Source organism: Erithacus rubecula (genome assembly GCF_903797595.1).
Source record: "Erithacus rubecula genome assembly, contig: SUPER_Z_unloc_5, whole genome shotgun sequence".
NCBI classification, from domain to species: Eukaryota; Metazoa; Chordata; class Aves; order Passeriformes; family Muscicapidae; genus Erithacus; species Erithacus rubecula.
Window position 1 is genome coordinate 1211962 of NW_027635819.1, and position 25742 is coordinate 1237703.

Below are 25742 nucleotides of genomic sequence, written 5' to 3' on the forward strand. Positions count from 1 at the left end.
CTTTATCTCATGGTACTCTGCCAAGCAGATCCCTGAAGAGGCAAATTTGCATCTTCTGAAATTCAGGGTGCTGAGCTTGCTCTGCTCCCTTTTCACTACCTTTATTTAGGATTTCAAACTCCAGCCTTTCATGATCACTGCAGCCATGGCTGCCCTTGAGCTCCACATTCCCCACCAACCTCTCCTTGGTGAGAACAAGCTCCAGCATGACACATATCCTTTTTAGCTTCTTTGTTACTTGGAGAGGGAAGTTGCTATCAATGATAACTTAACTGGATTGCTGATGCCTTGCTGTCTTGTCACTCCAAGAGATACCAGAGTGGTTGAAGTCCCCCATAAGGACCAGGACTTGTGAACATGAGGTTGTTCTTGTATATTGAAAGTCAGCTGTCACAAACAAGTATTTGAATTGCTTTGAAAATCATCATCAAGGGTATCAGTTAAAAACCTAATTTGATATTAAGCAGCACTCAGCAAAAGGAGAAAAAAACCCAAAACCACAACAAAATCCAGTCAATCAAAACAGAAATGAACTGACAGCTGTCTAGGGCTTTGTTGTTAAGGTGTGTGTAACAAGTGACAAAAAGACAGTGAGGGCAATTATAAAAAAGGGAACAGGCTAAAAGCTTAACAGCATTCAAAATTATTTAACCTTAACTTTTACTTTAAACTTAACAATTAAACACGGGAATAGTACTTAACAGCATTTAACCTAACTCATAACTTAACCTTACTTACAGGCCTAATTTGCTTTGCTATCCAAGATACTTGAACATGTAAGAGAGCAGCATTTCTCCCAGAATTTGCTGTAGCATATGCATATGTTTATATGTTAAGGCAGAATCAGTGCAAGGTAGCTGTGAAAGATTCCACTCAAAGGCAGTGAAATACTCACTGGGACTTTTGCATTTCTTCATCATGCAAAGATGTGAGCCTTGAGGAGTGGGAGCATTCATTTTTGTTCAGCAATCTTCTAAGTACAGCAAGCTTGAGAGTTCATGTGCTCTGAGAGGCCCTGCTCAGAGAGAGGTCGCTGGTTACCCCTGCTGCAATCCAGAAGAACTCAAAGGTTCACATTTTAGACCACTGTTAATAGGGTTGCAAGAGAGTGGGCTTTAGTCATAATAGCGTTTCATTCTGGCCACAGTGTGTGTTGCACACTTTCTTTGAAAGTGTGAGAACAGGGATATTATGCTACATGGGGAAGAAAAACAGTTTCCAAGGCTGTTGATAAAGAAAACATGAGCTTGTTAGACAGTAGGGGTTTCTAGGAGCAGAGTGTCTGATAAACTCAAGAAGAGCTGAGCCCAGGTGCTGCTTGTCAAGCTGAGACCTAATGAGCCTTTTTCAGATCACAATGTGGCCTGGAAGGAATGGGCGAGGGATAAATCACCACAAGGACTCAGCTGCTCTGTCTTCCTGGGTGGGGGGCCTGTGGCTGCCTAGCCCTGCCCTCACATTAATCCTTCCCCAATAGCTCTTGGTCAGCTCCTTGTCCATCCCCAGACAAAACTCCAAGCACTCAGCCTGCTGTTGTCATGGAGGGTGACACTGCTTCCTGGACCTTGCCTCTCCTTCCTAAAGAGCCTGAGTTGTTCTATTCCAACAGTTGTTTTATGTTCTGTACATTTTTAGAGGAATATCTTTTAAAATTCATTCAGTGAGACATATAGAACACAGAAGATCCTCAAGCTCTGTGTTTACAGAGACAATGGCATATAGGATACAGTTTGCTCTGAATATACTGATAATTAGACAATTGTTAAGGTGGTATGTTTAATCTGTAGATAATTTCCTGAGCTGCCTGAATCATCTGACAGCTGACCCTTGTAAAAAAAAAAAAAATGTTTTCAGTAAAGAGGAAGACTGTCTTAAAAGTTATTTTTGAATATGTCTCTATTGAGCTGCAACTTTATCTGTTATTGTATGTGAGTAAGGATGGCTGTTGTCCATGAATCAAAAGTATGTTTTAGGATCCATAGAATTTAAAACTATTGTAACAAATGCATAGCTACTAGAAAGATTTTTTAATGTGTAATCAAAAATTGCTTAAAATCACCAAAGCCCACTCTTTTAAGGCTTATATAGGAAATACATAGTTACTGAGCATCCTGGAGCCAATCATCTTTTGTTTCAGAAGAGACATTTCATCAGGTATTTCTGGTAATTCTGTGCCAAGCTGAAAGTTTGTATATGGAATAGAAAGTATTTTGTCTATGTGAAGAATAATGTGGCTATATTCAGAGAGCTGTTTGAAGGAAATACAAATACTTTTCAGCCCTTACTAGCATGTAACTGGTGGCCTATCTTTCAATAAGATAATTTCTCTTAGGGATAAAATTACTTTGTGCTTTTTTTTCCAGTTCACTTTCAGGCAGGGAAAGTGAGGTTCTGGAGAGTATAGATTTTGACTGGGAAATTAATGAAGACAAAAATCTGCATCTGTAAAAGTCCTGCAATTTTCTGTGTTTGCTGGATATGTAAATTGGTAATTATTTTGAGATTTCCCTAAATTCAGAAGAACAGTGTGTTAAAGTGTCGTCTAAGTTATTTGGCTACAAAAAGTATAGTTACATGGAATTATGACTTACTCTAATTCTGACATCTGTAATGGTCTCTGGGGAACTTCCCATATCCTTGATTGCATTGGTGTTTTCATGGTAGTGCTTAATTATTGCAGAAGCAGAGGTTAGTTATCATACAATGAATACTTGAAACTCTGCAGGGAATTAAGCAAGTCTGCTCTTACTATGAATAGGAAGGCCAAATTGAGCCAATTTCTTTAAACAAGGGCCTATCCTCAAAACTAGGAGAACCCCATTCTTACCTTTAGTTACATGTACTTTCTTGTCAGAGCTATCATAGGTTCTAGATTTAGAATCAGTTTTGTAGGGCCAGACTCCTTTTTAATTTAAACCATCCACAAATATTGGATCTTTATTGGATCTATTTTAATTAACTCCTTAATGCAAGAATAAACACTTAGTGCTAAAATTTTATTAGCTTAAATCCTGAAGTTCTTCCTGTAGCTCAAAAAAACTCAAAACTCTCTTCTGCATTTGAAGTAGATTATTGTGGTGATGGCTCTACAGGAGATGCAGCAACTTTTACTTGTCACTGAGCCAATGGTGGAGGGTGAAGTCTTTCCCAGATCTGGGTTCTCCTCTAGGAAGTTCAGTGTTTTCCTTCTCATATTCAGTGAATTATCACTGGACTTCAGGGCAGAATTTTAGCTGTCTTAGAGAAATCCTTTTCTGTATGTAAGTTAACCTTATAAATCCACAGTTACATGAAACAGTGCCTCTAATAAAATCAATAAATGATTCTTTGCACCCTTAATTAAAGGTATAAATGAAAATAAGTTTGGTTTTTTTTTCAGTCTGTATTGTTCTTAAGACAACAGTATGGCGTACAGAGTGTGCTTATGATAAAATTGTCGTTCAACTTCATTTTTATGAACCAGAATCATTAACTTCAGGATTCATGGTTTTGTTAAGGAAAAAAGCCTTTCTTCCCTTATATTATTAAATTAAATCCAATCATTTTTAGTAAGCCTGTAGGCTCTAGGGTTCAAATTTATTTTTGCTAAACTTATGGATCTGACTAGGTAATTACTTCCCATCTGTGTATCTAACCATGTCCTCTTCTGATCCAAATAGGTGATATCTTTCTATTGCTAGAGCAGTCCTAAACTTTCTTTAGAGAGCTGGGTGCTTAGTAAAGACTGTCTGTTGTTTAAACTGTTATGGTTACTTAATTGTTTATGCTAAAAAAATTGTTTATCCTAATTTCTGAGGATAACCTGCTGCTGGCCTATTTGAATTGAGAGAATTGTCTGTAGTTTATGAGCTAAATAAAAAATACTAGTTTCTTACCAGTTTAACTAGCTTCAGATTATCTCTTTGAGAGAGGAAACCATGTGCCCTAAAGCTTTGTTGTGAATTTGTTATGATTGTATTATCTTTTAGGCAGCATATCCTCTCAGTCTCATTAAAATATGATACAATAGGATCCTTATACATCAGCAGCCCTTCCTCCAGCTGATGCTTGAAATCCTTTTGTCTTTCAGCTAGTCTGCTTCTAACTTTTTTCCTGGTTTTGGATGTCCTTCTTTGAATAATTGCAGTATAGTTTTTGGGTTTCCTGCTTTTCAGGCTCATCTTGAAGATTCCCATAGTAAAGGATATTTGACTACTGTTTTTATTACTCCAAAGTGGTCAGTGAAGAACTCGAAAGAACTTTCCCACGGCATATTTTTGAGGGCATTGTGAATTTAAATGTTCTATCCTAGCTCCCTGAGAAATTTCTCTTGTGCTACAGAAATATAGCCAACAGTCCCCATCTCATAAAAAAACCCAAAAAACCAACCAAACAAAACAACTCAGCAAAATAGCACCTCAAAGTGCCTAAATTTGAAATAATAAACATTACAAGTGTCGTAGATAGACTTTCTGTAAAGGAGCAATTGCTTCAGTAAGGTGCTGTTACTTTGGTTGGTTTTTTTTTAAAGGAGCAAAGGTTAAATTTTCATTGGCATAACTTATAGAAATTAATTGAAAGAGAGGAATTATTGTCCCTTAGCAAGGACCAAATGGAGCTTTCCAGAACATTTTTGTGGGCTGTAGCCTAGTGTTGCCCATAGATGGACCATCTGTTGCAGACTTGTAACATTCCTGTATGCTTTGCCACCTTCTTACATGAAGTGTGCTGCATTGCACAAGATGTGTGTCAGAAGCACTGCCCCTGAAGTAGTGATTTTCTGCCTGTTCACCCATCACATAAAGACCACAGGATTTCTGCAGCACCTGAACCTATTGTTCTGAAACTTGTCAGGCACAGAACCCTGCAGCTTACTTCTGCTTTCTTCTTAACCTGTGAGATTGTATCAGGGTAGCATGTGGTCAGCAAGTGGGATGCTGTAGGGTTGGCAAAGAAATTCAAATAGGACCATGTAGTCTGGAGGGCCCTCACTGTGAATCAAATTGTTGGACAGCAAGAGTGGAGAAGTGAACACAAACAGGAAGACTGTTGAGAAGGGAATTGGGAACATGGAAATGAGTGAAGAAGAAATGACTGAAAGATGCTTATATGGCTGGCAGATATGTGATGAAGTGAAGGGCTAGATGTAGCCTACGTGTTACCACCATCCTTTTTTTATATTTTCTTAGTCATTTGAGAAAATGTGGTTATTCAGTGTTCAAATGAGAAGATTGTATGAGAAAGCAGAGTAGTAAGTACATTGTTCTATTTATGTGAAAATTCAGGTGTAATATATTTATGGCAATATGTTTGATCAAATCAGAGCCAGGCTGGATTTGTTGATTTCGCTATGTTAAAAAAAATCTTTTTTTTTTTTTTTCTGCTCTAGTTCTGTTGTTATCAAAGCATAGTAATTTTGGTTTTTGAAATACTGAGTCAAAACAATGTAAATATTTTGGGGTTTTTTTCTTTTATCAGGGAGAAAGTCAAATTTAGAAATAAACATTGCCTCTTTCAACAATATGTAATACAATGTATAACATTTCTTTCAACTGCAATACAGAATGAAGTCAGGTGGAAATGAAAAGATCTGTTTTCCTCTAGTAATTTAAAGACTCGCTATTCTCTATTACCTTGTTTTTCCAAGAATGAGAGATTTAATAAAAGAACTATGTGAAATGTGCTTTGAAAACTCTGAATATACTGTGTTTTCCTTGTTACTTTCCTTCTTCTTTAACCTTCTGTGAACTTTTTGAAGGACTGCTGCTGCTTTACTGCAGATGAAAAATTGTAGCTTTGGTGGGCATTGTGTTCTGGGAAAGCTCTTATGTCTGCTAGACTTGATAGCAGGTTGTATGTACATGCTGCATTCTGTTTAAATAATAGTACTTTTGAGCCTTCTTCAAGCTACCTTCAGCTTACTCAGAAATTCCATAATGGGTCCCTGAGGAAAACACGGTCTTCTCCATGATTTTATAGAGGAAAAATTAATTCTATTGAAGCTTTCTTACGCTGTTTCAAGTTAAAAAATAATAGATAGGAAAATGTCAGAATTGAAAGTCAGTTTTTAGGATCAAATGTGTTTCAGAATGAGAACAATTTCTTAACAGCAAGCTAATTTGCTTAAAGTGCTGTTGTAATGAATATACCTGCAGTCTGCTTTTTTTCTGTTTAGCTGCATCCTTGCGGCAGTCTGAAGTACATGAGAATGGCCCCCATGCTCAGTTTGGTTTCAAGTACTTTATACCTAATGATTATTTTTATATAATTTGGAACTTAGTCTTTTAAATATAATGTAAAATTACATAGATGGAAGTTTCTAATAATATTTGCATTTTGTTTCAGAGCAAAGTAGAAGAGATGATTTGGAAGCTTTGGGTCATATGTTTATGTATTTTCTGAGAGGAAGTCTTCCATGGCAAGGTTTAAAGGTAGTGGGTTTTGATATCTTCCTCTATCTTACTTTCAGATCATCAGCTTTTATTGACATGTCCAAACATGTTTTCTGAATGTGTGCCTGCAAGCTGTATAATTTGAGAAGCTTGTTTGTTCTTTTGTCATAGGCGGATACATTAAAAGAACGTTACCAGAAAATTGGAGACACTAAACGAGCAACTCCTATAGAAGTATTGTGTGAAAACTTCCCAGGTAATGTCTGCTGTTAATAAAACTGTTGTGTATTAATTTATAAAATAAAACTGGCGTAGGTAATTGCTTAATATATGCATTTAAAATTACAGTATGTGTACAGATCACAGAATCTCAGAATGGGTCAGGTTGGAAGGGACCACAGTGGGTTATGTGTTCCAACCTCCCTGCCCAAGCAGGGTCATCCCAGGGCAATGGCACAGGATTGTGTATGGATACAGGGAGGGAGACTCCACAGCCTCTTTGGGCAGTCTGTTCCAGTGCTCAGTCACCTGCACAGCAAAGAAATTCTTCCTTGTGTTCAGGTGGAACTTCCTGTGTGTCAGTTTCTGCCTGTTGCCTCTCCTGCTGTTGCTGGGCACTGCTGAGCAGAGCCTGGATCTATCCTATTGACAACCACCCCTTAGGTATTTACATGTATTAATCAGGTCCCCTCTCAGCTGCCTCTTTTCGAGGCTGAACAGCCCAGCTCCTTCAACCTTTCCTCATACAAGAGATGCTCCAGTCCCTTGATCAGCTTAGTAGCCCTTTGGTGGATCTGGTCCTGGATTTCCATGTCTCTGTTGTGCTGAGGAGCTCAGAACTGGACTCAGCCTCTGAGTAGAGGGATGGATCACATCCCTCAATTTGCTCTTCCTAATGCAGCTCAGGATGTCACTGGCCTTGGCCACCATGGCACACTGCTGGCTCATGGGGAGCTCGTTGTTCACCAGGAGCCCCAGCTCCTTCTCCACAGAGCTGCTTTCCAGCAGGCCACCCCAGCCTGTGCTGGTGCCTGGGGTTGTTCCTCCCCACGTGCAGGACCCTGCCTTTGCCTTGGCTGAATTTCAGAAGGTTCCTCTCTGCCCTTCTCTCCAGCCTGTTGAGGTCCTTCTGGAGGGCTGCACATTCCTCTGGGGTATCAGCCACTGCTCCCAGCTGTGTGTTGGCAGTGAAATTGCTGAGGAGGCCTCTGCCCCTTCATTCAAGCCATTGATAGATAAGTTAAACATGCCTGGGCCTAGATAGACAAATTATCCTTTGAAGCAGCAGTAAGCAAATGCTGTTGTTCTTCAAATATAGATTCTTCTAAAGAAAGCATTAAAAAAATACTATGTGTGTTCTTACAGTGATCAACTAGTCTGCACACTGAAAATTTTGCAAGCCTTTTCAGCTGAAATCTGGTATCATACCTCTATTAAAAGCAAACTGCATTAGAAATAGTTTGAATTAATATTTAAAATAACTTGTAAGCTTCATGTGTCAGTTCTAGTTCTCTGTAAGTAGAAGGACAATCAATGAGGTGTTGGAAAGATGGACAGAAGGAAATAAGATATTTTTTAAAAGTTGAAATAAAGTGCTTGGAACAAGGGACATGTATGACATGGGCATGATTCTGCCAAAATATAAGTGAACACCTTGGAAAGTAATCAGAATGTCATTGATAGGCAAAGTGGACTTTGCTGAAGAGTAGCTCATGACAAGTGAAAGGAAATCGTGTCCACAGCAGGCCTTGTGGACACGAGGCTGATGCTTTAAGTTGTATACCCCTTTCTTTACCTTTCCTTAGTCTTGCATCTGTAAAATTCATTGGAAAGAAAGAAAGCAGAGGCATTTCTCTCCACAAATTTTTGACACTGTGCATTAGAATTGGAACATTGAATAGAAGATCTCAACAGGTAACACAAAGGAAAAATTAGTGAGGTGTCACTTGCTAGGATATGTTTGGAATATGGTAGTATATCTCAGAACATGGTAGCATCTCAAAGAACATTATTAAGTAAATTTTCTTTCTGGTAATTCACAGATTCATGGTGAACAACTGTTCAGGTTTTATGATGAGAAGTACAAGTTGCTTTAAAATTAAAGAAGGTGGTGGGGATTTTTTTGAGTTCCATTACAACAGATAATGGCAAATATATATATTTCTTATTTATCTAGAGGAAATGGCTACTTACCTGCGTTATGTAAGAAGGTTAGATTTTTTTGAAAAGCCAGACTATGACTACTTAAGAAAGCTCTTCACAGACTTACTGGATCGGAAAGGCTACACATTTGATTATGAATATGACTGGATTGGCAAACAGTTGGTGAGTACACTTCAGCTGTTAGTGGTATAATGGGTTTTTCTGTGATCAGTTCTGAGTTTCATAAGATATGTTCATCTCAAGGCTGCTAATAGAGTTGTGAACAGCTGCTATTGCAAGCCCATCTGCAGATGCATGTTCTAACATTATTTTTTGGCTTGAGTCCTTCATGCTCAGTCTCTTTCCAAATGTGCTCTTAATTTCAAAGTACATCTCTGCTCAATCCAAAATGAGGTGGTAGAAGTTCGGATTGTTTTTTGAGTTGAAGTAACTTAAAATTATGCAAATAACTGTCATTACTGCATATATTTTGGTTTTTGCTCCCAGTAGTTTTAAAATGCAGAGCTGCAACTTCTCTGCATGTGAGATTTATTTCAGATATTTATCAGTTCATTATGAAGAAGTATTGCATAGTTCATTGCATATTTCATCACAGTGCATATAAGGTTTCAGGAAGCATTGTTTATGTAATTTAAGAAATAGTGGAGGATAGGCTTTTCTTCAGCTTCTCAAATTTTTCACTTCTTTTTATTATGTAGGGAAGGCAAGGCTAATATGTGTATGTTTGACTAGTTGCAGATTTTTCACTTCACTCTGCAGTTCTCTGTGTGGTTCTTAAAGAATACTAGCATTTATTTTATTGCAACATATTTTTTCAATGTTTAACATTAAAAATTACTTTAAGCCTTTCATCAAGTTTCATCAGAATGTTGTAACTGCTAACTGTAGATAGCATCAGCCTAAAGTCTTATAGAAAATTAATGTATGATAATACTTAGAAATGCTACTTCAATACATTCTTTAAATCATGGTTTGCTTTTTTTTTCTTGCATTAGTAAATGTCTAGTGAAGCTTCTGCTTTAATCTGGTAATTTTGTGTTATTTGAAACTGTCAGATTTAAAGATTGTATTCTATAACAAACCAGAAACTTTTGGTGAGACTTAGAAATTTATTTTTTTTACCAGTTGCTACATATTATTTATATTTGTAGCCTACTCCAGTGGGTTCAATACATTCAGACCCTGCAATGTCTTCAAACAGAGAAACTTGTCAGCACAGAGACAGAATGCAACAATCCAAAAATCAGGTAAACAGCTCATGTAAGATTATGTACATTACTATGTCTTTTGTCTAATGGTTTGTGCTATGTTTTTATTAGAACTTGAAAATAAAATTAACTCTAGGTTTTCTTTGTTTTCACTTTAAAGAGATCTTTGTTAAAGTTGACATATGTAGAGATGCATAAATATCTCCTAAAAGCTTGCTTGTTTGAAGCTATGATATAGTGTAGTGAATCAGTAGTTCCAGTAATCCCTACTCAACCTTCTTTATTTTCTGTGTCTCCTCCATACACTATATCCTCTCTTTCAGTTCTAACATGTATGTATGATGTTTTCACTGGGGTTTTTTTTGATCCAGGATAATGACTTAGGTGGTAATAATATTAGGAATTCAGAGCCGTGTCAGTTTACCTAAGCAAAATTGGAGGGTTGTGTTAGTGTACTGTTTCTTACTAAGAATTTAGAGTTTTAGCTGCTTCACCTCTGTATGAAAATTTATCTGGAGGCATGTGTAAGAATGTTGATAATGTGGAAGTGTAGTCTACATAGGGATTGAGTGTGTAGTACTTCTGTGCTTTTAAAAAATTATATATGACAATTAATATTAATTGCACAAATTGTTTGTTTTTAATTTATTTTCTTCTTTTGCATAAATCCTAATACATTAAAAAATTATAGTCAACAGCAGCTTGGGACTCACAGCAAACCAATCCACATCATTTGAGGGCTCACCTGGCATCCGACAGACATGGTGGCTCTGTACAGGTATTTTCTGCTTCTTTGCATGATTTGAATCAACATAATACTACTTTCCTGTAATATATCACATGATTCATGTTTTCATATTAAGATTGCTTATCAGTAATGTTCAGAATGTTGCTATTATTTATTATTTTACAGTTCAGTTTTCAAACTGAAAACAGGTGCTGAAATTATGCAGCTTTTTGTTGATGGAATTTTTCTTGGATGTTTCTTAGTAAAAGTCTTAAAACAGTTGAACTGTCTTTTTTACAGAATATACACTTACCTCAGTGCATATCTGAAGTTTAGACTTCAGATATGTTAATTATATTAGCAACTAAAACCCACTGAATCAGTTTTGCTCAAGTCATGTTTTTTGTTCCTTAAGTAGACATCAAATTAAAATGCTGTTTAGTGATGTTTGCTTTAAGTTCACTCCTTTCTTCAAATAGTAATTAACTAGAAAAATATTCCCAGGGCAGTGGGAAACTTACACATGTCAGTGAAAAAACATATAGAAACCAACAGTTTTTTCCTATATTAGTAGTTTATTTCATTTTCAAAGCACTCATTTCCTGGTTGTTTTTTCAATTTTTAAAATTAATTTTTGAGATTTTTGATGTTTCTCTCTTCGAATATATTTACATGTGAAACAGTTGGAGTAATGTGTGAGGAATTAATACTGAGGTATTCAAAATGCCACCTCTGAAGTGTACATGAGATTTTGAGCTTTGAGTCCAAAATGAAAGTTATTTGGCTTTGTGAAGTCTTATCTGGGTGAGGGTTGTGTGTGGAAATTGTCTGCTGCATTTTTGATTATGGCAATCTATGTTATGTATGTTTCTTCTGAATTTTTTGTCTTGGAAAAAAATTGTCATGGTCTGAAGAAAGAGTGAAAAGTTCAGGGTACAGAAAACAAGGCTGCAGTCCTGTCAGTGTGATAACATTCTCTAAGTTGGATTGCTTTAGAAACAGCTGTAATGTAACAAAATCTATTGGGTGATAATTATTATAGCATATCAAGAAGAATTTAGAAATTGTTTTGTTCTTCTCATTAAAAAAACATTTTAAAAACCTTCATTTTCCCATGTTTTAGGTTAGAAAAATACACATTGAATTTGTTAAATTACAGGTAGTAGAATTTTCAAAGTATCGTCATAGGACTGTTGGCAATTGTTCACTTAAGAAACCTTTCTTTCTTTGTCAGGTAGAACATAACAATTGCAAGGAATTTTCTTCCATTGTTAAATATGCTAAAGACCCTTTAGGGATGGGGAGAACATTTTCTAGGAAATAAAACAAGTAATAACACTCATATTCCTTACTGTTAATGTAGTGTTTGTTTTTATCCTTTTTCCTCACAGAATACAGGCAGTCTGTCTGAGTTCAGATAATTTAGATCAGTTGAGGCTAAGCAATTGCCATGTGAATAAAAGCACTGTGCAAAACTGCAGCCCTGGTCTGTGTCTTTGAAGATAAAGTGTTGTGCAGCAGGGTGTTCTCATAGTGTATTGCTTTTTGTTGTGGAGTGGTCATGCTTCCTTACTAAGGGCACTTAGGAAATCAGATAGTATCTCCAGTTATGCTGTGACATAGCCCCTGTCTGTTGCCAAATACCCCTTTTTTGCTGGGATGCTAACTGCATCATGCTATTTGTTAAATTGGTTCATTAGCTAGCTGCTTTAGTAGGGTTCCTAATGGCTTTCAAGGATACAAAGACTGGAATTCCCACAGAAAATTGTTCAAAGGAAAAGTTGAATCTGAGGTGTGAAATTAGTGAATTTTTTTCTGTAATGTTAGTGAGCCACTGCTCATCTTTGAGATCAGTTTTATCAATTCTTTCTGCAACATATGAAAATCTGTCAGATTATTTTAAAATGATCGTGGAATGTTTTTAGGTCAGTGCTGTTAGTCATCCCTGTTAGTTGTTGATGTCATCCCTGAGGTTCTTTATCTAGGCAGTTATTAAAATGTGCTAGTGATTCTTTTCTGTATCCTGTTAACATCAAGGGGACTGAGTGGTGGTGCGTACATTTGCTTGCATACATTTGTGTGCTCTTAGTGATAAGTGGGAACTGCTGAACTGGCTTGTTCATTAACAGATATTGTTCTATTTTTGTGTTAGTTTAATTTATCCCAGACCTTAGGCTGCTGTTCAAGAGATCCTTATGTGCTTAGACATGTCTAATTTTACTTTATAAAATCAGTTAAACTTCAAATAGTATTACAAAATTGAGCTGTAAAAGGAAGATATCCCTTCTTCCACTTACTTCAGTCCATTTTCCTAGCTTATTAATGATCAGCTCATGCCTCCCAACAATTCATTTAGTAACTTTTGTGCCTTTGTTTTTGTAAGTTTGCCTCACTTCTCAAAATACTGGTTGTACTATACTGAATTATTTCTTTCTCTGTATGTGCTGCAATCTGCTTGTGCACTATGAAGACTGTATTAATCTGTTCCATTACTCTTTTTTTCATCAGCTCTTTTCTCTTTCTGTTTTCCTATTGGGAGATTCTTTAAAAGGAGGTTAGATTGAAAGATTGGGTTAAAGAGTGCTTGAAAGATTTTTATATTTGATGTAAGTAGTTTTGAGTTGCAAGATTCCTCTCCTTCAGGAAGTCAAGATGGTAAAGTGTTAGATGAATCAAATAAATTTTGTTAAGATTTTGTGAACGAAAAAGTGATGTGATGACTTTTATTCTTTTGTCTTAACTGGAAATTTTTTGAAGATAAAATAAAGAATTGTGTAGGATCTCTTATGAATTACACAGAGATACAGACTGCCTATGTTTTTTGAGTGGAGAATTCAGTTACTGAGATTCTTAATGGAATGAAGGGGTTTTTTCTGTTTCAAATTTTTGCAATTCCTTGTTGTGATTATAGTAGTGAAAGTCAGCAAAATTTGTTTTACATGGCAGACTTTCTAACTGGTCTTTGAATATAGCAAATGAAAGATTGGTTTGCCTCCTAATCCAGAACAAAGTGTAGAGGTTGAAGATTTACTGTTGCCATTTAGGGAACTGGTATTTAGGCTTAACTGTGTCATGTTATAAATGGCTTTTATCAAGCTGCCAGAGGACCATGTATCTAAGAAATCAGTCTATTCCATAATTAATGTGTCATTAATGGCTAGTGGGTGGAATTTTTGTTTCTTTACCTCATGGCATAGAAATAGATAGTAAGTATCAAGAAATAACCAGTGATATATATGCTTCTTCATATTAAACTTTTAAAGAACTGATTAAATTTGAAGAAACTAAATTTAAACCAGGATAAAAAGTTATAAAAATGTTTAAAGTAATTTTAGGTGTTCAATTTAGTGGTTATTCTTCCTCTTGAAAACAGGTGAGTAGCTTACTCACCAATACTTCTAATTTTAAACTTTAAAAATACTTGTTTTTATGAAACCTAATTATGTTACTCTTCAGGGAAAGTTAATCTGCATTTTGTAACATAATTTTTAGGTGCAAAACCATAAATATAATAATTTTTTCTCTGTAGTTTTATTAAAGTCTTCTAAGATATTGTTTTTCATCATTTTTTCAACAGGCTATTGATTTTATCAAGGGAAATCTATTCCAACTTGAGTCACAAGTAGAGAAAGTAAATTAAAATTTTCTCTTAAAGCAAACTTAGTTCCATGTAGCTTCTCTCTCCTATAGTTTTAGTTTTTTATGTGGATCTGCTGTGATGAATTTTCATTATGGCTTATTTGTGTGCATTCTGGATACAGAATTTGGTGAAACACTCCTTCACTGCATACTGTGTCCTCTGAGTGACTTTTTCTTGCTCAATTCTGTTATGTTCCCATATTTTCCTGCCTGTGTTTTGCAGATTTTTGAGCAGATTGGCGTATAGTTGGAGAGAAAAATGTAATGATTTGCCTTATTGAAGGCTCTTTTAGGCCAGATTGCAAAGTACTTTACTGATGCAATGTGAAATTAAATTCATACAGCTGTAGCCTTACTGACAGTGGAATTGAAGCAGTTCTTATCTCTTGTACTTCTTTGTACGAGTCTTCGTTTCTTTCATTTCCTTCATCAGTGATAAGCTCCTGGAGCTGCTTTCAGCAGTAGTAGATTTGAGTGAAACTCAAGGTGTTTGTGGTCCTGGAGAAGCATGACTGATTTTTGAATTTATATGCCATGGTTCACTCATGCTTTCAGTGGTCGTAACTCTTTCCAAAAAAAAAAAGAACCTTGTGTTCCACCCATCTAAACTAAGTCATGCAACAGACAGTTACACTTCACAGTATTTTTTTCTGTATTTGCTGAGTATTTGCTGTGCATGTGTGTGGAAAAGACTATGATCTTTTTCTCCTTGATACCTGTCAAACAGGCAGAGATTATCTATTATTGACGAGAGCAAGGCAGGGCAGTCCTCTGCTACATTGTGTGAAGTTTTCAACAAAGGGTTTCAAATTCTCTTTAAACAGTCAAAGTAATAAACCAACTTAGGAAAAATTATTTACCCAGCTAATGGAAACCGCTGTCAAGAAAAAACTGAGCTTGAAGTCACTTTGAAAAATAATCTGCAATAAGCTTTGTTCTTTATTACCAGACAGTAGTGCATTGACCCCAGCAGAGGATGATTTTGACTCCTTTAAAGATGAAGTCGGCTTAGATTAGCACAGCACATTCATAATATTTACAATATTACTAATATAGGAAGGACTTTTAGATGCTTCTGTATTTTCCAATTCAAATGAAGATGTGTACATAGTTAAGTTTCATCTCTTTATTTGAATGTGCTGTCCAAGAAGAAAGATGTCAGTCAATGAACAGGTGCTCCTGGGAAAGAAGTGTGAAAGAGAGTGTCATATGAAAGCCCTACAGTTGCCCTACAATTGGGCAGTATGTTATATCTGTGTAAAAGTCTTAAATTTTTTCATATTTTTTTTTTTTTTAGGAAAGGCAAAGCAAACAGGAGTTCTTGCAATTCTTCTGCAAACTGTGGCCTGTTTTTTACAACAGTGAGGATTGCTAAGTTGTACTGTGTTTGCTTCCCATCCAGAAAGGGGCATATTTCTTGGGTATTTCTTGATCTATCCTAGTTGTATTTGAGTAAACTGAAGACAAAGGCTTCTGTTTCTCATCAATCACTCTTACACAATCTTGAGCATTGGATCTGAGGTTATTTTTAGAAAAGTTCTTTTTGAGCCTAGATTATGGAGTAGAAATCCTGCTGGATGCAAGGTTGACTACAATCTTAATTGGTGGCATTGCTGAGTATGGATTAGTGCAGATTGTAGTTATGGTTAGTTTTATAGTTAGGCACAGGGAGCTGAAGGTGAGCAGGACCCCACCAGTGATCCCTCCCAACCATAACCATTCTGTACTTTTGTGCTTCCTTTGGAACCAATCTCTTTTGTTGGTCAGGTTGAGCAAAGTTTGTTTTTTTTTTTTTTTACCCTTACATTTCTGCGACTGCTTCTTAGTTAGCAAGTACTTCTGATGCACTTTTCCACTCTGGGTATTTTAAGTAAGATACCTGGTGAGGTGTTTGGGATATTACTATATCCCCATTTTTAGTAAATATGTGCAATGATGACAACTCAGAATATTCTGTGACTCTGTAAAACCCAGTAACTAGTAGCACAGGATGTTTGGTTCAGGATGCCTGCTTCCACCATTTAAAGGTTTGTTAAAGTACAATTCCTACCTATTTCTGTCACTGAATGTGAAGTGCTTCTGCCATGCCCAGTGATAGGAAACTAAGCTTAAGACTCCTAGCTGAAACTCCGTTGTCTTGTTTATCATTGCAGGGATAAAGTCTAGCATCCCATGATTCCTTGAGTTATATTGACTAAAATTTAAGTAGCTGGATTCCTGCAATGTCACATATCTTTTACTTCATTACAAGTCTGTGGGTTTTTTTGGCAGTGATTTGTGTTCTTAGTGAAATGTGAAAAAGGAGAAAACAGCCTCATGTCCTCAGAGGGCATGGAAAATGCCTTGAGTGCAGCAAACTTTTGAAGTGCTGTACTTAGTTACAATAGGAACCACAAAAAAAAACCCTCAGTAGGCTAGGCTCTTAGCTCTGGTTATAAATAGATGAGACATAACTGCTATAATAAGAGGAGAGCTTGGAAGAGTGAGGGAAATAATATTGTGGTGGTGATTTTTCTTCCCTCTCCTTTCATCTACCTCAGTCTCTAACCATCAGGCAACAGCTGGTAATAATCTGGAATTATGGACTACTCTTAAGTCTCTATAGCTGATTGTTTACAGATGTTTTCTGCAAACTTTTATATTATTTGTCCAGAATTACGTTTTTATGCTTGCTGCCTTGCAAAGCAGTTGCTGCTACTTAGCAGCTAATAGACCTCTCTGTGGTGTCAGTCAATTCATTAATGGGTCAGTTAGCACTGTCAGCAGCTCTGATCAGGTAGGCACTTGTCTACAGCCAGTTAACCATCTTCCTTTTTGTATTCTGTGGGGTGAATAACAAAGAGGCCTCTGGAATGGCTCCATTTGTCATGCAGGAAAACTGACTGAGGAGCTGGGAGAGAGTACTTGAGTGACTTGAAAAATCTACACAGAAATTTGATGGTAAATTAATAGGAATGAAGATTAATTTTTTTTTAAGTTTTTTGGCAGTAGATGCTTTTGTGTTCTAAAAATCAGGTACCATCTATACACTTAGGTGTAGAAGACAGCCTTAGTTTTCCCCTTTTCTGGTGAGAGTTCTTGGAGATACAACTGAATCAGGCTTTCATATTTAGTCTGAATATAAAGAGCTAAACTAAGGAGCATAAATACACTGAAGGAGCAGAGATAGGGTTGGACTGACTGAATTGGCATCAGAAAAGTGCTTAGTGCCTTCCCTTAAGGCTCTGAAGTGATGTGGGGGAGATTAGCAAACGGCATGCACAGAGTAGCTTTGCTTCTTCCACTCACTCTGAGTCCATCATGTGAAGATCAGTTCCACTAACAGATATGAAAGAAAAATTACAAGGACACAGGTGTGCCAGAATAAGACCTGGAGAAGATAACTATTACTGGAATAAAAATCACAATGGAAATAACAAAAATGACTGGTTTTTAAAGCTGTGTTGTAACCTTAGGAATTAACAAATGTATGTCTGACACTAGTATAATTTCAGGTCTTTCTTGTGATTTCAGGTAGTAAGCTCAACAAATGGAGAGCTGAACACGGATGACCCAACTGCAGGCCGTTCAAATGCACCCATCACAGCTCCTGCAGAAGTAGAAGTTACAGATGAAACAAAGTATGTCTTTTTCATGTTCTTCAGATCTTTTGTACTTGGCTGCTTCAATATTTTTCTCACAGTTTTTCAGAAAATATTGTCTGAACTGAGTAGCTATAGTTGAGAAGCAAAACGACAGTGCTATACTTAATTTTGTCTTTAAGTTTTTAAATAGTAGAGTTCCTATAGCTTGTGCTTTTTTTAGGCTAAGCCTTTAATGACATGTCTTGCTATGCTGGCTAGAGAAGTGCATGCATTTTTTATATTTCAACTCATTTTGAAATATTTATTTTAAGATAGTGTTCTTACTACCAAAAGCCATGTTTGGAAGATGTAAAATTCTTCCTCTATATGTATTCTGATTCTCTTTCTTCTCTTACTCTCTTTCTGTATAGCTGCCAGAAAGTGTTGAACATGTGGTGAGTTAAACAGCACAGGCAGGCAGAAATAGCCCCAGGAGCTTTGTTCTTGGGTTTAAAACTTAATTTCAGAATACTTAAAAATAAAATGTCTATTTAGAAAAGACAAAATGCATTTTAATTATATGAAACAATTGTTTTTACAAAAAGACACCTTCAGGAGCTGTTCTGCCTGCTTCAAATCCTGCTTGCTTTTAGTTGAGTAGTTTGTGATGCACTTTACATCAGCCTTTTTAATGGATGCTAAAGTATTTTTTCACATTTTCTATTCTGTTTGAAAGGGGAAGGCATTCCTTTCAAGTGTTGCAGCATTCAGATAGTGCATTAACATCTAGACAATAACTCGCATGAATAAGTAATAATTGTTAGCAAATATTTCAACTTTTCCAGTGATCTCTGTTAAGAAAGTATTTACCAGAGTTTTACTCTGTGACAACTTTCTGACTAATCACTAAAACATAACTTTATGTTTCCTTAATGTTGTTGCAGTGTAATGAAAGGGAAAAATATTAAGATCTATGAGATGGACACTAATGTTTATATATTTGAGTAGTAAACTTAGATTTGCAAGATAGTACAGAAAAATATTCTTGACATCTAAAGGTGGTATGAATTCCAGTGTGTTTCATTTTACAATTATGCTTGAAATAGAATTTTGCAAGGGTATGGATCTAGTTTGCCATAAAATACAGGTACACAGATCTAAAGGATACATTAGTAGCAGAGCAATTCAGTAGCTGCAATTTTTCTAGGACCCATTCTCCTACCTTTGGGGAAAAGGAAAATTTCTCAAAGTGCATTTTTTTAAGCCATTGTTCCACAGGTTCTGATTTTGGTAGGTAAGCTTTATTTGCATGTGTAACGAAAAATTTTGAGTGGAGGTGTCTGTAGGGCCACATTTTTGCAGTGGCTTTCTGTGAGCACTGACAAAAACTAAATTCTTTGCTGGAGTGCTAAAATCTTTGTGGAGTACAGCATTATTTTACTGTCAAGAATATAGTTCTGTTACATACATATTTGAAACAAAACAAAACAAAAAAAAAATCCAAAGTGGCAAGGATATTGATAGGCTGCCCATAGATAAATTCCCTGTCCCCTCTCTTCCAGTAAGCACAGTGATAATCTTCCTAATGCTCAGCTCATGTATGCATGAAAAAGATTAAATTTCTTGCACTTTGATAATGCTTAGCACAATTAAATCCATTTTCAATTCCCTAGTTCACTTAATTATCTGCAGAAAGTTAAGGGAATTATCAGGAGCCAAGATGCTCACCTGCTTAAATGTAGAAGTTCACTTTTTCTGATTTGAATACATAATGGACAAATATGCTATCCATACATGATATTCTTGACCTTTTTGACTTACTCTTAATTGGTTTTGTTACAGTCTCAGTGTCCTACTCTTTGGATTAATTTTCTTTTTTTTGAGGATGTAACACTCGAATTGGTGTTTCAGCACTGTCTGTTTAAACTGAAGATTCCTCAGTGATAAGAGGTTTTTTTGGAGGTAGTTTTTTATATTTTGAAGTTGTTTTATATTTTGGCAGTAATTAACATACATTCATTCCCACTCACCCTCACCTCCTCTCCAGCTTTGCTATTGAACATCAATGCATAGGTACACATATTTTTCAGAAAGAGCACTTTAGAAGATTTAGATAATTTTACATTTTAACATGGTAATTACAAGCCTAGTATCAAAAGGGACTGTGAGACATTTAAACATTTGTTTATAAATTTTACACTGTGGAATAGGTTAAGGGAATGGGATTACTTTTATCCTTCATGTCTGAGACATGTATATTTTTGGTTTTAAGGAGACATTGTTTTCTCAAAAAACTCTCACTTTGCCTCTCTTTTATTATCTTTTCTCCACCTGAAAGTATGAACAAAGCTAACCTGTCTTGCTCATGTCTAGTGTTTGCAACATTTCCTCATACTCTGAGAAGACAAACTGGAATCTCATTTAGGAATGTTTCATTTTTTGTTCAAGATGTTTTCTTATTTTTAGAAACCTAGCATGACTATATCTTCATTTAAAAGATTTTAAAAGGATGCCCCTCATGTGGGATTGCCTCCATTATGCATGATTTTAACTATAAACATAAATGTAATTTAGCTGAATATTAGTGCTTCTTGCTAGCATTTCATCCTGTAAATCAGAAAGGATAAGTTCGGGTTCTTCAGTAAGGATTTTAGTGTTTTGGGACATTTAACCAACATTTAATCAAACATTCTTTGTTTGATAAACCTTTATGTACTTACATGCAGTATATATTCTAAATCTTTTTCTGTGTCATTTTCATGGTGTTTGTGCAGCTAGTATGACTCAGCAGTGTGTGTTGTGTTTTGGGAATTTAGGTAGGTTTGGTTTTTTTTTTGGTTTGTGAGTGTTGGGAGCAGAGGAGTTGTGATTTGGTTATTTTTGTTGGTTTGGGTTTTTAGAAAAGTTGCTTTCTTCCTTATTTCAGTTGTTAATTACTGAAATTGTAAAGCAAGGAGAAAACTAACCTGATCACTGTGCTGCCCTGACACTTGGGGATCTACAGACCTATCTGTAATCTTCTACTGATGCTCTTTCATTTATCACTGAGCAATTAGCCTCTCTTTATTCTTTATTAGACATCAGAACAGTTGCTTCTATGAAGCCTGTGTGATTTAGATAACTAAAAGGCTCTTCTGTAGGAAGGCAGAGAAGGGCAAACAAGAACTGATTATATGATCTGTCCTTTTTGCATCTTGCATCTTTTTTACCACTTGAAACACTTGTTACTAATGCTGCAGTAAAGTGCCTGCCACGTGCTTGATGGCAAGTATAAAAACACTGCTATCTAAACACAAATGACTAATTAAGCTATTTTAGAATTTTGGCCCAAGTTCAAATGGAAGGAAGGGTATTTAATAGGAAAAAAATATGATAATGTCTTAAGAAGGACGAGAATTGTTCAAAACCATAATTCTGAGATTGCTACCTCAGATAATACCTGAAAGGTCACTTTAGATTGTGCTGGAAAAGTGCAGTGTTTCCTGCATTTGATAGATTGCTATTGCACTGCCTGCTCTAGAAATGTTACATAAACAATTGAAGATTAGTAGTCATTAAATGCTTTATATTAAAAAAATCCTTTCCTAGAAGTAGAATTTATTTTGCATGCATATTGAATGGTATAATGAATTTGTGGTTTAATAGTCCTTAGCAATGCACCTGTCTATCTATAGCTTTAAATACAGCTCTAAGTAATGTAATATCTGTATTATGTGGGAGTGACAATAACACCCTCTAGCGACAGTATGCTTAAGAACAAGTCTACATTTCTGTTGTGAGTTACACTCACTGACAGATCATGCACTATTAATCTCTAACTCAGGGTTATGTTTCTTTCATAAGATTTATTATCAGGCAATACAGTCTGATCTGTCGTAATTCCATGTGAAGAATGTGTATCTTAAAATCATATTTATTTGGCCTTGGAAGCCAATGTGAAGTCTAGCACTTCTAGATTTAAAAAGATATAGTGTTTCAGTGTAGTTCAGTTCAGATCTCCAAAACAGTTCTATGGTTTACAATTCATCATAAAATTTGCATTCATTTAGTCCTTTTTAGATATATTATATATTAGTAAGATATTTATTTTTACACACCAATTAAAAGTTTTCAGCATTTAGTGATTTCTCCTTTAATTAAAATACAGTTGAATAGTTTTTATAATTTAAAAAACCCAAACAAAAGAACTGTTAATAGAAATTATACTCATTATACTAGTATTATGCAAACTCCAGATGACTGGAGGATTAAAAAGCAGTGCTTTATGTTGGTTAAAAATAGAACTTTTGAATTCACCATTGCATGGTGCCCTTTCTCTCTGGTTGACAGAGATGTAGCAAACTAATAAGCTATGCAGAAGGAATATAAAGCAGTGCAAGATTTGCAGCAAGGATAAGTTAAAATTCTCTGATAAGGGAAGCAAGAAAACCTGACGTGTCCTTGAATTACAAAGAGGATCCAAGTAGTCCTAAATATTTAAAAAGTCTGATCTACTAGGGTTGTGATCCTTATAAGCAAAATTTATTTGAAGAGTGAAGAGTTAAAAATCTAGATAGCTGTTCTAGAATATAAATTAACCATCTTCCTGCAGTTACTTATGTAACCTGGATTCTGTATATGCTAATATCATAAATCAAGACAGAATTTTTCTGTGGGCTTTCCCTAAGGCATGCTAATCTCGAGCAAGTATAAAAGTGATTTGCCATCACAGTTGAGGGTAGGATTTCCTCAGCTACAGGATCATAGGAGAATTCATATGGAAAGGGAGGAGCACTGCTTTGCTTTGATACGTGGCATGTACATATATAAAATACTTGGAGTGAAAAAAGAATTAAACTAAATTGGAGTTCATACTTCTACAAGTAAATTCAAATCTGAAGTGATAGTGAATATGAGTGGTTATAGGGAGATGGTAAAAAAAGGTTTAGTAGTTATGGGGAATTTCAATTACAGTCAGTGGCTACTACCCTTCAAAATCAATTATATCTCTTCTTTAAGAAGTTCTTTAAATTTTGTAAATGCAGTATGATACTTCTGCTAGCTGTAAAAATACTTGCCTATGTAGTTTCCCCTACTGAATTTTAATTTTGGCCATCCTCTTCATGAATAACCAATGTTTTTTTCTACTGAAAGTTATGTAACTCTCAGAGCAGTTCTGGTCTGCCTCTGCCCACTGCTACTTTTTCAGTGACTGAACGACAGGGTGCCTTGGATATTTTGAAAAGGTAACTTCTGTCTCCCCTTACTTTGGATGTTGTTCTCACCCCCTGTAGAACCTTATTTTTAGACCCTTGTTCTCCCTGATTTTTAAACGCTTTCCCCATTTCCTATATTCCAAACTAAATCATCTGAATTCCTTTTGAATTTTAGTGATATGCTTGGTGAACTTAAGGATTTACGGATCGAGGCTATTGATGCAGTACATTTATATTTTTACTACTGCTGTACTTCATAGTTTAGGACTCTTCAGTGTATAACACTGCAAGTGAGAATTCAATAACCAAACCTCAGAACTCCATGGGGCAAGCTATTAGAGTAGACAACTTGCATATTCTGTTCTCATCACACACATTGTGAACACTTTAGTGTGAAGCTTTATTTTTAAAGGTGCTGTTCAGGACCTGGAATTTGCTTAAAATAAGTGTAATAGTACAGTTTAAATGATTTTTTTTTGTGTGTGTATGTGTTCTTTGTTGCTTTCCTCTTTAGTTTATTTTCAAAAGTGCTTTCTGTACTTCTGCAGTCCTGTATATTATCTATATTTAACACCCTCCCACTCTTTCATTTTGTAGTGTTCTTTCAGATACTTTGAGATTGTCTCTATTTGCTAAGGGAAATTTACAGTGTTTGTCAGTTTTAGTTTCATTCATGTAGTATGCAATAAAGCAGAAGAGAGAATATCAGTGTTCTTTATATTTAAGCTGTGATTTTTTACTGTTGTATTATCACAGCACTGAATCAGAACATTAATTATATTTCTCATTAACATTTCCTCCTAAACTGTCTTGTGGAACAGCCTTGGAGAAAGTTTTTCCAAGTTTTGGTTGAGAAAGCAAACTCAAATTGTTTTCTTCTTTTAGCAACAATAATGTCTTAAGTGCATAGTTCACTTGACAGAGTCATAAACTTCTATTTGGCATATTGACAGTTATTTGTGAAAGAGTACTCAGGTAATGTTCTTTATTCTTACAAATGCATTTTAAAATCAGCCTATAATACCTTTGCTTTTGATGCTCTCATCAATACTCTAAACTTAATAGCTACTTTCATTAAAGCTTTTTTTAGCTTGATACTTTTTCCCAAAAAAAAAAAGGTGAAATATGTAAAAAATATCTCTACTTCAGTTTCTTTCTCTAATAAATCAATGGCCTGCTGTAGAACTTAATGTGTTCCTTGTGGTGCTGGCTGTACCTGAGCTACATACTTCAAGTGAGACATACAGTAAATAATTTAGTTTTGTGTTTTCTTTTTATATCATATGTAATTCATGTCACACTTGCAGGTGCTGCTGCTTATTCAAGCGGAGGAAAAGGAAAACCATCCAGCGCAACAAATGACTAGAACCAAACAGAACACGGGAAAATGCTTATTTGTTCAACTGTTGTCTTGTGATCTTAAAAAAAAACCAACAACAAAACCCAAAGCAAAAACCTCCATAATAAACACATTTTCCGAGGACTCCCTGAAAAACAATATCATGCCTCTGTGCTTTGATTTGGTTCCTCTGCATCTGTTTTCTGTTTCTTTAATTCATCTGTTCTGAAAGCTTTAAGATATTGTCACGTAGGAGTGCTTCTTTGACCATCAACCCATGGACCAATGAAATGACAGTAAATGAACAGTATCTTGAGCAAAACTGAACTTGAGAAGTATTTCTTCTTTCCTAGAAAGTAGCAGTGTCTTAGATGAAGACAGATGTCATAAATCAGTTATATGACTTTGTAGCAGTATATCTAAAGCAGTTTTCTTCAAAAATGAAGAACAGGTACACAACCATACTGCGAAATAATAAAATCTCAAGATTTATTTTATGATTCTTGCATTGTTTTTCTTCTTTTGCCCTCAGTATTACTGGTTAGTCAAATTGTTGCTCTAGTCAAATTGTCTAGAGATACTGTGGATGCTGGTTTAACTGTTGACAATTGTCAGAATGCTGGTGCTACTAACATAAAGTATTTTTAGTATCCTCTCAGTTTGAAAACCTGCTTTTATTTTGCCAACAATGAAAATTGCAGTACAGTAGAAATTGTAAGTGTTTGTACAAAGAATACAAATGTTTGTATAATTTAAGCTGTACATCTGGTAATGTTAACAAGACTGAATTACCTTCAAAAGAGTCTGCAGAGCAAATCTGGTATTGAATCTGGCTAAAGCAGAATAAGCCTTAAAGCCTGTGTGTTCACTAAGGTAGTTGATGATTAATAGCATCTTTAACTTGAAAATACAGACGTGCCATGCAAAGTTAGAGGTATATTATTTTGCTCCTTAATTTAGAAAACAAATGCAATGGAAATGGGTTAGACTTCTGCCTTCATTGCGTGCTAGCCCAAAGCATCCCAAATTTCCTGCCTTTTGTTCCGCTGTAATTTTCTCGTCTTGCAGTGTAAGTTCACTAGTATCATAGGATGGCAAAGATGTGTCAGATGGTCCTCTACAGTTTGATTAAGTGCTTGCAGTATGAACAAACCAATAGTTCTGTAGCCAAGGCCCATTTTATATTTTCTGCTTCAGAAAATATATGCTTCTTTTAAAGCCATAATGACAGAGTTGGGGTTTTGTCATGTTTAATGCCAGTTATTGAAGAAGGGCTGTGGAAGATGGAAATGACTAGACAGATTTATTGACCAAAACACAGGTTATCTCTTTCTTTAGAATTGCTCCAGAGCTAAGTAGCATCTTTTTTCTTTGCACAAATGTCTTTTGGCATACTTATTTATTTTTAATCTGTTTTGTGATAGCATTTAAAATGTATATAAAAGCAAAGGTACACCTTTGAATTAATCATTGCATTTACAAGGGTTTTAATTTTATTTTGTAATTTATTTTTCATTAAGAGCCAAAAGTGTATTTT

The 25742-nt window shown here is 35.6% G+C and overlaps 1 protein-coding gene across 2 annotated transcripts in view; it reads left to right on the plus strand.

Moving 5' to 3' along the window:
• Positions 1-25423, plus strand: part of CSNK1G3 (casein kinase 1 gamma 3) — a 72146-nt gene extending 46723 nt beyond the window's left edge. Inside the window, exons 8-15 of one of the 2 annotated variants that reach the window (XM_079331551.1) lie at positions 6325-6410; positions 6543-6627; positions 8548-8696; positions 9686-9781; positions 10434-10520; positions 17622-17728; positions 18103-18126; positions 24174-25423. In XM_079331551.1, coding sequence (XP_079187677.1) covers positions 6325-6410; positions 6543-6627; positions 8548-8696; positions 9686-9781; positions 10434-10520; positions 17622-17728; positions 18103-18126; positions 24174-24228 — 689 coding nt within the window. In that variant the 3' untranslated portion in view covers positions 24229-25423. The remainder of the gene's footprint in view (positions 1-6324; positions 6411-6542; positions 6628-8547; positions 8697-9685; positions 9782-10433; positions 10521-17621; positions 17729-18102; positions 18127-24173) is intronic. The other variant, XM_079331552.1, reaches the window with a different exon arrangement.
• Positions 25424-25742: the final 319 nt, after the last annotated feature.